Source organism: Moschus berezovskii, chromosome 7, assembly GCF_049115385.1.
Source record: "Moschus berezovskii isolate FMDL1 chromosome 7, NW_MosBer_1.0, whole genome shotgun sequence".
Taxonomy (NCBI): Eukaryota; Metazoa; Chordata; class Mammalia; order Artiodactyla; family Moschidae; genus Moschus; species Moschus berezovskii.
This window is the reverse complement of record NC_142466.1, coordinates 5,358,128-5,370,862: the sequence shown is the minus strand read 5'-3', so window position 1 is coordinate 5,370,862 and position 12,735 is coordinate 5,358,128. Positions and strand designations below refer to the sequence as shown.

At 39.0% G+C, this 12,735-nt stretch overlaps 1 protein-coding gene across 1 annotated transcript in view; it reads right to left on the bottom strand.

Annotated features, from left to right (window-relative positions):
* Positions 1-12,735, bottom strand: part of SLC71A2 (solute carrier family 71 member 2) — a 142,223-nt gene that overhangs the window by 32,695 nt on the left and 96,793 nt on the right. Inside the window, 1 exon segment of the mRNA XM_055427984.2 lies at positions 984-1,111. Within this exon segment, the coding sequence (XP_055283959.2) occupies positions 984-1,111 (128 nt within the window).

Here is a 12,735-nt window from a genome sequence, read left to right as displayed (position 1 = left end):
TATTCTCTCCCTATTTATCATGAAAAAATAAGATCAAATTAAAATTCACATTATGATTTAGAATAGGCTACTGGTCATGATATGGTACACACTAAAGTGACTCCTGCCTACTTTTAAAAAATTAATTTATTTTTGTCTGCACTGGGTCTTTGCTGCTGGATTCAGGCTTTCACGAGTTGTGGTTGGTGGGCTCCTTGTTGAGGGGGCTTGTTGTGGGGCACCAGTCCTAGGGCATGCAGGCTTCAACAGTTGTGGCACACAGGCCTACTTGCCCAGTGGCATGTGGAATCTTCCTGGGCCAGGGACCGAACTCGTGTCCCGTGCATTGGCAGACAGATTTCCAACTGGACCATCAGGAAAGCTGGACTCTTGACTTCTGATGTAAACTATGTTCATGTCAGTGCCCTAGAATAGGGGTCCTCAACCCCAGGCAGCGGACTGTGGCCTGATAGGAACCGGGCCACCCAGTGAGAGGTGAGCAACAGAAGCTTCACCTGCTGTTCCCCATGGCTCCCCACTGCTCGCATAACAACCGGAAACACAAACCCACCCCTCCTTGTCTGGGAAAAAACTGTCTTCCGTGAAACTGGTCCCTGGTGCCAAAAAGTTTGGGGATCGCTGCATGAGCTGACAAAAACAACACATCTGCAAAGTCAAATGAGCCTCAGCTGAGTGAGTACAGAGACTGTTTGCCCCCTCCCAGGACCCAATCATGTAACTTACCTCATGACAAAAAACAACTGCCCTTAGAGACATCTTTTATTTCTGCTTCTTCACCTAAGTAACTATCTTAGACTTAATTTCATGTGCTCACTTTACAAAATGGGCATGATGGCAACTGCCTACTAGTTTTCAGTTTTAGCAAAGAGTTCAAATGAAAATACAGGTACAATTGCTCTGCAAAGGTTGAAAAGTGCACTGCAGATGTATTGTCCATATGTGACCCCAAACAGATAGTCATGATGGCGGGCCTAGTCACTCACCATGGACTGATTCTCATCAGTGGAATTGGGAAGCAGGTGAAGAAGACAGTGCCAAGAAGAAAGGGCTTCCTTCCCCACACATCAGACAGTGCGCCTATGAGTGGGGCACTCAAAAAAGAGAGCAGACCCTGGAGAAGAAAGCAGAAGCAAGGGTCAAATTTATAATGTGATCCTCCAATCACCTATAATTTTCATTTTCTAAATGCTCTAATTTATTTTAGTGGCTCTGAAAAAGAATAATTTGTAACATTAAATACAATCTGTTTTTTAAAAAAAATTCTAACAAAATTTGTAAGCATGCTATCTGAGAGGGAAGAAAAGGATAAAAGCTTGTTTTCTAGGTGAAACTGGGAAAGTGAGGTCATATGAAATATACACACTCACAGCTGGCCCTAAATGTGAACACACACCAAAGGAATGGGAAGAAGCCAGAAACTAAATTCATTTCATAAATACATACAGCATATCTATTACATGCAAAGCTCTGAATTAAGTGGTGAAATGAAGACACTCAGATGAATACATACCTTCTGCTCTCAAAGGGCTTGTAAGCTAATAAGGATAAACAGGATGAAAATGCATATACTAAATGTCCATAAAAGAAGTAGATTCTATTTGTCTGATGAATTTAGGATAGAGATAATGAAAAGCTGCACAAGAGCTGAGGCTAAAAGGAAGCAAGAGCACCACCACATGTAAGCAAAGGAAGTAAAAAAACTTCACATTTGTTACTTCCTCACAACTCGCCAGGCACTCTGCAGGCTGACCACTTCCACAGCAATTTCTCTTTAGATGTCAGGGCCCTCTGAGGTGGCCACAGGCCTGCCTCTCAGCCTCTGTTGGTGCCACTGTCCTCTCTTTAGACACTCTGCCTATATGCATGGCCACCACCACCTACATGATGAATAGGTTTCCAATCTCTCTTCTGAGCACTGTGTCTACAGTCAAATGGACTTTCCTACTTGGACATTTAACACGAATACTGTTCTCTATAAACCTGACCAAACACCCACACTTCCCATCTTGGCTAAGAGGCTGTCCAAACCTTCCCCATCATTCCTTCACTCCCCAGGGTGATTTTTCAGATCATTCTCTTATAATGATTTCTCTCGGTCTATCCCCTGCTGTGATGCATTTCAGCATTTCTTGCCTGGATTTACATAAAATTATCTTATTACTGTTCCCTGCCCTTGGATCTACTTCCTTTCAATCTGTCCTCCACATAACCCCAAGAGAAACATTGATGAGCTGCAGACTTCAGTTCTTTGATCCCTTGTTTAAAATCTCAACTGTGCAGAATTGAAATTCTTCAAGTGTCTGAACTCTGCTTTTAAATACTAAAATTAAAAATGAGTGGTGAAAAACCAAGATAGATGAGATAAGAGCGGGGAGATGTTGATAAATAATCAAAATAGGTGATAAGTACATGGGTGTTTATTATCTTATTCTCTCCTTTTGTGTATGTGAATTTTCAGAACACATTAAAAAAAAATCTTCAGCACAGCATACAGATCAGTTCAGTTCAGTCGCTCAGTTGTGTCCGACGCTTTGCGACCCCATGACTCACAGCACGCCAGGCCTCCCTGGCCATCACCAACTCCCGGAGTTCACTCAAACTCACCTCCATCGAGCTGGTGATGCCATCCAGCCATCTCATTCTCTGTCGTCCCCTTCTCCTCCTGCCCACATTTCCCCCAGCATCAGAGTGTTTTCCAGTCAGTCAACTCTTCACATGAGGTGGCCAAAGTACTGGAGTTTCAACTTCAGCATCAGTCCTTCCAATGAACACCCAGGATTGATCTCCTTTAGAATGGACTGGGTGGATCTCCTTGCAGTCCAAGGGACTGTCAAGAGTCTTCTCCAACACCACAGTTCAAAAGCATCAATGCCTCGGCGATCAGCTTTCTTCACAGTCCAACTCTCACATCCATACATGACCACGGGAAAAACCATAGCCTTGACTAGACAGACCTTGGTTGGCACAGTAATGTCTCTGCTTTTTAATATGCTATCTAGGTTGGTCATAACTTTCCTTCCAAGGAGTAAGCGTCTTTTAATTTCATGGCTGCAATCAGCATCTGCAGTGATTTTGGAGCCCCGAAAAATGAAGCCTGACACTGTTTCCCCATCTACTTCCCATGAAGTGATGGGACCAGATGCCATGATCTTCGTTTTCTGAATGTTGAGCTTCAAGCCAACTTTTTCACTCTCCTCTTTCACTTTCATCAAGAGGCTTTTAGTTCCTCTTCATTTTCTGCCGTAAGGGTGGTGTCATCTGCATATCTGAAGTTATTGATATTTCTCCAAGCAATCTTGATTCCAGCTTGTGCTTCTTCCAGCCGAGCGTTCCTCATGATTTACTCTGCATATAAGCTAAATAAGCAGGGTGACAATATACAGCCTTGACGTACTCCTTTTCCTATTTGGAACCCGTCTGTTGTTCCATGTCCAGTTCTAACTGTTGCTTCCTGACCTGCAGGTTTCTCAAGAGGCAGGTCAGGTGGTCTGGTATTCCCATCTCTTTCAGAATGTTCCACAGTTTGTTGTGATCCACATAGTCAAAGGCTTTGGCATAGTCAATAAAGCAGAAATAGATGTTTTTCTGGAACTCTCTTGCTTTTTCCATGACCCAGCAGATGTTGGCAATTTGATCTCTGGTTCCTCTACCTTTTCTAAAACCAGCTTGAACATCCAGAAGTTCACAGTTCACGTACTGCTGAAATCTGGCTTGGAGAATTTTGAGCATGACTTTACTAGCGTGTGAGATGAGTGCAACTGTGCGGTAGTTTGAGCATTCTTTGGCATTGCCTTTCTTTGGGATTGGAATGAAGACTGACCTTTTCCAGTCCTGTGGCCACTGCTGAGTTTTCCAAATATGCTGGCATATTGAGTGCAGCACTTTCACAGCATCATCTTTCAGGATGTGAAACAGTTCAACTGGAATTCCATCACCTCCACTAGCTTTGTTCGTATAACACCCAAAAAAGATGTCCTTTTCATTATAGGGGACTGGAATGCAAAAGTAGGAAGTCAAGAAACACCTGGAGTAACAGGCAAATTTGGCCTTGGAGTACGGAATGAAGCAGGGCAAAGGCTAATAGAGTTTTGCCAAGAGAATGTACTGGTCACAACAAACACCCTCTTTCAACGACACAAGAGAAGACTCTACACATGGACATCACCAGATGGTCAACACTGAAATCAGATTGATTATATTCTTTGCAGCCAAAGACGGAGAGGCTCTATACAGTTAGCAAAAACAAGACCAGGAGCTGACTGTGGCTCAGATCATGAACTCCTTATTGCCAAATTCAGACTTAGATTGAAGAGAGTAGGGAAAACCACTAGACCATTCAGGTATGACCTAAATCAAATCCCTTATGGTTATACAGTGGAAGTGAGAAACAGATTTAAGGGACTAGATCTGATAGAGTGCCTGATGAACTCTGGACGGAGGTTCGTGACATTGTACAGGAGACAGGGACTAAGACCATCCCCATGGAAAAGAAATCCAAAAAAGCAAAATGGCTGTCTGAGGAGGCCTTACAAATAGCTGTGAAAAGAAAAGAAGCGAAAAGCAAAGGAGAAAAGGAAAGATATAAGCATCTGAATGCAGAATTCCAAAGAATAGCAAGGAGAGATAAGAAAGCCTTCCTCAGCGATCAATGCAAAGAAATAAAGGGAAACAACAGAATGGGAAAGACTAGAGATCTCTTCAAGAAACTTAGAGATACCAAGGGAACATTGCATGCAAAGATGGGCTTGATAAAGGACAAAAATGCTATGGACCTAACAGAAGCAGAAGATATTCAGAAGAGGTGGCAAGAATACACAGAAGAACTGTACAAAAAAGATCTTCACGACCAAGATATTCATGATGGTGTGATCACTGAACTAGAGCCAGACATCTTGGAATATGAAGTCAAGTGGGCCTCAGAAAGCATCACTACGAACAAAGCATACAGATAGAACCCTCCAAAATCTAGTACCTAGCACACATCCTATGCTTTGGCTATATGCAATACTTCTTAGTTTTCTGAACATACTACACTCCTTTATGCAAACAGGCATTTGCAAGGCCCTTGCTGTGCTTGTAGGCATTTTCCACACTTGGACCTGGTAAACTACTGGTCATTCTTTTCAATCCTGGGCCAGGAGTACCTCTTCCTCTATTTTCTTAAATACTCAAATAGAATTAATCACAGTGGTTTTTGACGGGTGCAAACAAATAACTCCTTTCCCCACCCTGGCACATATCTCTTCTATTGTAACTATAATACTCTATTACAATTACTTGTTATTTGTCTATCTTCTTTATTTGATTAGAAATTGAGGTTAAGGTCAGAGGAACGGTTTCCTTTCACCTCTGTACCCTTGGTACCTACCGCACAGTCTGGTAATAAAGGCTTGCAAAGAGGTTTGGTAAGCTGAATAGAACTTTTATGAGGAAATCAACTCACGTTTCTAAGGCTGATAAGAGAAAGAACAGGATTCTAATCCCTTATCAGCCACTAGTAAACCCAGAGACAATGGGCCAGGAGATGGGTAAACTGAAGCAAGGGGAGGTAAGACTAAGACTCAGTGGAGGGGAGGTAAGCTGAGGAGAAAAGCACTTGACTCCTCTGAAATGAAATATTAATCTATGCCTAGGTATCCTTGGAAGAAAAGCTATGACAAAACTAGACAGTATATTAAAAAGCAGAGATATTACTTTGCCAACAAAGGTCCTTACAGTCAAAGCTATGGTTTTTCCAGTAGTCATGTATGCATGTGAAAGTTGGACCATAAAGAAGGCTGAGTGCTGAAGAACTGATGCTTTTGAACTGTGGTGTTGGAGAAGGCTCTTGAGAGTCCCTTGGACTGCAAGGAGATCAAACCAATCAATCCTAAAGGAAATCAATACTGAATATTCAGCGGAGGAATTGAAGCTGAAGCTCCAATACTTTGGCCAACTGATGGGAAGAGCTAACTCACTAGAAAAGACCCTGATGCTGGGAAAGATTGAAAGCAGGAGGAGAAGGGGACGACAGAGGATTAGACGGTTGGATGATATCACTGACTCAATGAACAGGAGTTTGAGCAAGCACAGGGAGATGGTGATGGACAGGGAAGCCTGGAGTACTGCAGTCCATGGGTCTGCAAAGAGTTGGAGAAGACTGAGTGATTAAACAGCAAGGTATCAAACCCTGCAATTTACAAGACACATTGGATTTCCAGCATTTGGTCTGTTTTTGCATTAAAAGAGTTAAAGGATCTCTTTAACTAAAAGCTAAACAACTGCAGAAGTAGGGCTGAAATTCACAACTTGCAACATCAGTTTTATAAATTTAGTAAAGAAAATCTTTTACATTGCTTTAAAATTCTCTAAAAATATCAAATACCTGAATTATTGGGTAGTACAGAACTGGTCAAGAAAAATATGGAAATAAATTTAAGAGGACAAAAGAATAGAAATAACAATCACCACAAAAACAGTAACAAAATCTAAACACAAAGAACCCTGGAAAATTTTTTGGACAGTTCTGATTTTAGATTTCATACAATAAGATATGGAATGCACGCCATTAAAACAAAGCACATGAGAAGGCCAAGAATTAAAGTTTTATTTAAAATAATGCATTTTGACAAAAAAATACACTGTTATCTAGATTCTCTATTTCAGTTATAATTTAATCTGTTCATTAAATAATTATTATTTTAAAATAATGCTCAGTGACAATTGTTGTTTAGCTGCTCAGTCGTGTCTGACTCTTTGTGACCCCATGGACTGCAGCCCACCAAGCTCCCTTGTTTTACACCATCTCCCAGAGTTTGCTCAAACTCATGTCCATTGAAAAGATGATGCCATCCAACTTTCTCATCCTCTGTCACCCCCTTCTCCTCCTGACCTCAATCTTTCAATCATTAAATCATTAAAATATCATTAAATAATATTTTTTAAAAAATAATTCTCAGTGACAATAGATACTGAAAATATCCTCTGGGAGAACCTACATTTATTATGATGCTGAAATACAATCTAATAAAATACTTGCCTCTTTGGAAAACTTATATTTCTCAAAAATCAAAGCCTTTCTTCTGTTTCAGAATTACTTCTTCACCACCCAATCCAGTCCTAGATCCTATCATGCCACATTATTAGAATAGTAGACTGAGAAGGATATCTGTACCTTGATTAGGCAAGTACTGCAGCAGTCGTAAAGAGACTGCTGCAAATGAGAAAATATTTAAAGACAGACTGGGACTTCCCTGGTGGTCCAGTGGTTAAGACGCCACACTCCAAATGCAGGGGGCACAGGTTTGATCCTTGGTCTGGGAACTAAGATACCCCATGCCACAAAGCACGGGAAAAAAAAAAAAACACACCACCAGAGTGACATCAAAATCTTAGCCTTTAGAATAAATATAGGTGGCTCTCATTATCTCATTATCTATACTGGTTATGTTCTGTAAGTTTTTTCTAGAAACACCGAATTCAGAGAATCTGGAACTGCTGTTGTAGAGGAAACACAAGGTTGTATTCCTACCATTCTCTGGTCACATATTTTAATTAACTGATCAATATATAACCTTGGTTTATGTATATTTCTCTTTAAAGATGACTTATTTAATATGTGGACTGCTGATTTATTAACACTGAAGTCTCAGCCATCAGCACTATGACTCATGCTTGAATGAGGCTTATCTAACACAATATTTTCTCCATAATGTATATCAACACCCTCCTACACTTAGAAACACTTAACAACACTTTGGCACTACACTTGAGGCCATTTTAAAAAGGAATTGTCAACAAAAGGAACAAAAATGCAAGATGCATAGCACTAAATGGACTGCAAAATGGACACGCTTACTGTATGAGACCCAAAACAAAAAGAGTGTCCTTTGTTCAGCCTCAGCTGGAAACATGCAGCTGGGCGACTCAGATCCCTCCTCATGCCACACATAAATGAATATGAAAGCACTGTATTGACTCAGAGGTTGCAGATGAATTTAGTGAGTTAGGCAGGTTTTGCAAACATGAAATCTGGAAGTAACAAGGGCTGAATGTACTAAGCCATGCTATCAGGGTCCAGTGACTTCTGGATAAAACATGGTGTGTAGGAGTCCAGGGTGGACCAAGAATTAGTATGTCAGTTTTGTAAATTAGCTTCTCAGTCCAGTAGATTTTTTAAGGTGGGGTAATTAACTGGTCAGTAATCCTAACATGGCCTTCAGTTCACTTCAGTTGCTCAGTCCTGTCCGACTCTTTGTGACCCTCTGGACTGCAGCACATCAGGCTTCTGTGTCCATGACCAACTCCCAGTGCTTGCTCAAACTCACGTCCACTGAGTCAGTGATGCCATTCAACCATCTCATCCTCTGTCATCCCCTTCTCCTGATTGCTGCCTTCAGTCTTTCAGGGTCTTTTCCAGTGAGTCAGTTCTTTGCATCAGGTAGCCAAAGTACTGGAGTTTCAGCTTCAGCATCAGTTGTTGCAATGAATATTCAGGACTGATTTCCTTTAAGACTGATTGGTTTGATCTCCTTGCAGTCCAAGGGACTCTCAAGAGTCTTCTCCAACACCACAGTTCAAAAGCATCAGTTCTTCAGCACTCAGCTTTCTTTATAGTCCAACTCTCACATGCACACACGACTACTGGAAAAACGATAGCTTTGATTGGATGGACCTTTGTTGGCAAAGTGATGTCTCTGCTTTTTAATATGCTGTCTAGGTTAGTCATAGCTTTTCTTCCAAGGACCAACAGTCTTTTAATTTCATGGCTGCATTCACCATCTGCAGTGATTTTGGAGCCCAAGAAAAGAAAGTCTCTCACTGTTTCCATTGTTTCCCCATCTATTTGCCATGAAGTGATGCGACCAGATGCCATAATCTTAGTTTTTTGAATGTTGAGCTTTAAGCCAGCTTTTTCGCTCTCATCTTTCATTTCCATCAAAAGGGTCTTCAGTTCTTCTTCTCTTTCTGCCATAGTAGTAGACATGGACTTACAAGCTCTAATTTGATAAAATAGCCATTAGAGCTTATTGTTGAATTAAATGTAGTTATCTAATAAACTTTTTAAAGCATACAAAGAATGGCAATTATAACTCACCTGAAGCAAAAATACATGAATTTTATACTTTATACAGCTATCATAAAAGTATTAAGCATAAAGCATTAGCTTTCCTTAACATAAGCAGCTGACAAATATTTGACTAAATAAATGTGTCAATATCATTAAAAAGTTTTAAAACTAAAATTTTTTTTGTTTTCCTTCAAATATTTTAATTAATTCCGCAACTCAGGATGAGAGAAAAATGGTGCCCATGAAAAATAAGATATAGTCATTTAACTGCTGCTGAAAATTTTCATTTTTCCATGAAAAAGTTCACATCTTAAGACATCCTTTATAAGCCACAAGGACGTACAACATATAGATATAGATTACCCCCAAATTATATTCATTCACTTTGATTTTTCATACAGTATTTTACTAATAATGACTTTCATCTCTTTCATTTTTTAAAAGGAGATCAAAGAGAAATTTTCACACTGATGCAATTGTTCTTTATTTATATAACTGACAAATGCAAATTTTTTCACATTAAAAAATAGTACTAAAGCAAGAATCACCTTTCAGACATAGGACACATTATACCCTACACAGTACACAGCTTTTCTTCCCAGGGCGTACAACAATCAGTTTAACAGGACAAATGACAAATATGACACACTAAAGTCCAGGAAAGGTGATTTGAAAAGCATGAGGAAGGTCTAAAAACAGCCAATACGGGAAAGAGGGCTGAAATGCTTTCTTTTGGTTGAGGGAGAAAAGGAGATGGATATAGGGAAGATTCACTGAAACAAAATTTTAATTAAAATATAAAGAAACAGACTGTTTTCACAGGTTTTCCCTTAATCTTAGAAGCAGTAGGGCCATTACTTCAAATTGATTCCAAGAAAAAATAACAGCACTTCTATATGCCAATCTGTTCTATGCCTTTCACACAAAGGTCTTACCCTATGAGAAGGGTACTACTAGGGTAAGTAACTAGCCTAAGGCTCAGGGCTCATCAGCAGTAGAACCAGGATTTAGCTCAGGCTGAGGTGGCTCTAAGACCTGAGACTAACCCGGCCCATAATTCAAATCAATTATCACACTATTTTTCTTACTAACAATTTAGTGTCTCTGTCCTGAAGCATACAAAGTACTAGACTTCACCTATTAGTGAATTCTCTTAAGCATGTTTCAATAAATGTATAAATTACCAGTATGTTATAAAATAGTATTTAAAATTTATGAAGTCATCTCTCTCAAGTAGGTTGCTTTACAATTTTGTTTACAGATAATTAAAAGGATAGTTTTTATCCAACTTCCTGTCCAAATTAAGGAAGCAAGATTATTGTGTATGTGTGTGTATGAAAAACACTTCTGTACTTTGTAATACTGAAGAGTAGCTAAAAGGGGACTTTAAAAGTATCTTGTTTTTTATCTTAGAGACATCAGTCAACAATTCTGTGTGTTTGTTCTATGCACTGGTTGATGATTTAATTCATTAAACAGCAGGATGAGACAGTTCAGCAGTAATTCCTAGGATCAGATAAACTCTTGACCTTAAATGTCCCTGTATGAGTGTTCAGGCAGAGGAGCTACATGACCATCTCCTTGATCAGACTTAACCATCCAGTCTAGACTGAGAAGAAGCACTGCATGTGAATCCCTGTGGCCAAGCCCTGGGATGGACTGCTGGGTCTTCCACTTTCCCCCTCTTTCAGCCTCTTGCTGTGGTGTTAAAGCTAGATAAGAATAAAGCAGCATGCTTTACAGGCACTTTCTTCATACTGATTGACCCAGCTATAAACCAATCCTGGACATCCAGCCCACTTAGTTTTAGTTAGTTTGGGACACTGATGAAGATATCTAGTTTTTTAATAAGTATAAAATAAGCTAAAGAAGAAAGCTTCAAGAAGTTTCAAGGTGGACACTGGGCAATCAGGCCAACCCTCTTCATGAAGAATATTATTAGTCACTCCATTTGGTCATGTTAAATCCAGCAGTAATAACTTGACTTCATCTACTTAGTCAAACCACAGCATCTCAGCCTGGTTATACTTCCAATGAAGTGTAGCCAAAACTACTTTAGTGGCTGGTTTTATGTGTCAGTTTGACTAGGCTATAGTACCCAGTTATTTAGTCAAACGCTAGCGTGGGTGTTGACATGAAGCTAATTTGTAGATGTGGTCTAACATTTACAATTAACAGGTTTTAAAGTCATGTCCAACTCTTTGTGACCCCATGGACTATATAACCCGCCAGGTTCTTCTGTCCATGGGATTTCCCAGGTAAGAATACTGGAATGGGTTGCTATTTTCTTCTCCAGGGGCTCTTCCCAACCCAGGGGTTGAACCCATGTCTCCTGCACTGTCAGGCAAATTTTTTACCAACGAACCAGCTACCAGGGAAGCCAAAGTAAAGGGTAGTACCCTCAATAACATAGGAGTCTCATTTAAGTCAGTTGAAGGCCTTAAGAGGAAAATCTGAGATTTCCAGAGGAAAGAATTCTGCCTCAGGACTGTAGCATCAACTCTGGCCAAATTTCCACCCTATCCTACATATTTCAGACTTGTTAGCCCCACAATCATGTGAGCCAATTCCTTAAAGTAAGCCTCTTTATACATATTCTATTGGTCTTATTTCTCTGGAGAATGCTAACACAACTTATTGCTAGTCATATAACAATGTCTGCCATATATTTCAATTTCATAAAAATAAAAATTGCTAGTGAAAAAATTTTTGAGTAGGACTTTGAAAACCTGAGAAGTATGATTAAGTGAGTTTTTCCCTTTAAAACTGTTAAGATGAACAGGTACTAAATTAATAATCATTAAAATGAGAGGATTATAAATGAGAGGATAAAATAAATTTTATCATTGAAACATTAAGAATTGAACAATCTTTATTAGAAAAATAAAGAACTTGAAGGCACTTCATAAAATTAGCCAGCAAATAATGCAAAAATACCTAACCTCACTTGTAATCAAAGAAATACAAATAAAATTACAGTGAGACATCATTCTCAAGCTATCAAATTGGTAAAGATCTGAAAAGTAATACTAGTATTAGAGCATGGAAAAACAGATATACATACTGCTGATGGGAGTGTGAAATGGCACAATTGCTCTAGGAGATAATGTGGTACTATATATTCAAGATTTTTTAAAATGCCCACTTTTCTACTCACTAGTTATAATTTTACAACTCTATTTCTAAGAAAACAGTAAAAATATTTAAAGATTTATTTTAAAAATTTACTCAGAATTATCTTCAATATTTTGCAATTAGAAACCACTTATACAGGGAAATGGATAAACAAATTGTGGAATATTCATACAATGGAGTATCATATAACCATGGCAAACAATACACATAGTTTTTACTTTGCATGGTAGTATAGAACTGAAAGAAATGACTGCAAGCTGAAATCATGTTATTTTAATCAATGGGAAAAACTGATTTATTCTTTGACTTTCAGAAATTTTTGTCAGAACACTGAAAACTCTTTTACTATCACTTATAAATGTCTAGTGAAGGAAACAGAAAAACTAGTATTTATTTAGTACACTGTAATTTAAAGCAATAATTAAAATGTTCTTTGTAAAAAAAACATTAAGAGTCATAAGACTAGCGCTTGTCTTCTTTGAAACTCTTATAATATATGATGCACATATCTTCTATAACTGGAAAATTGTCATATGCCTTTCTAGGTCTGG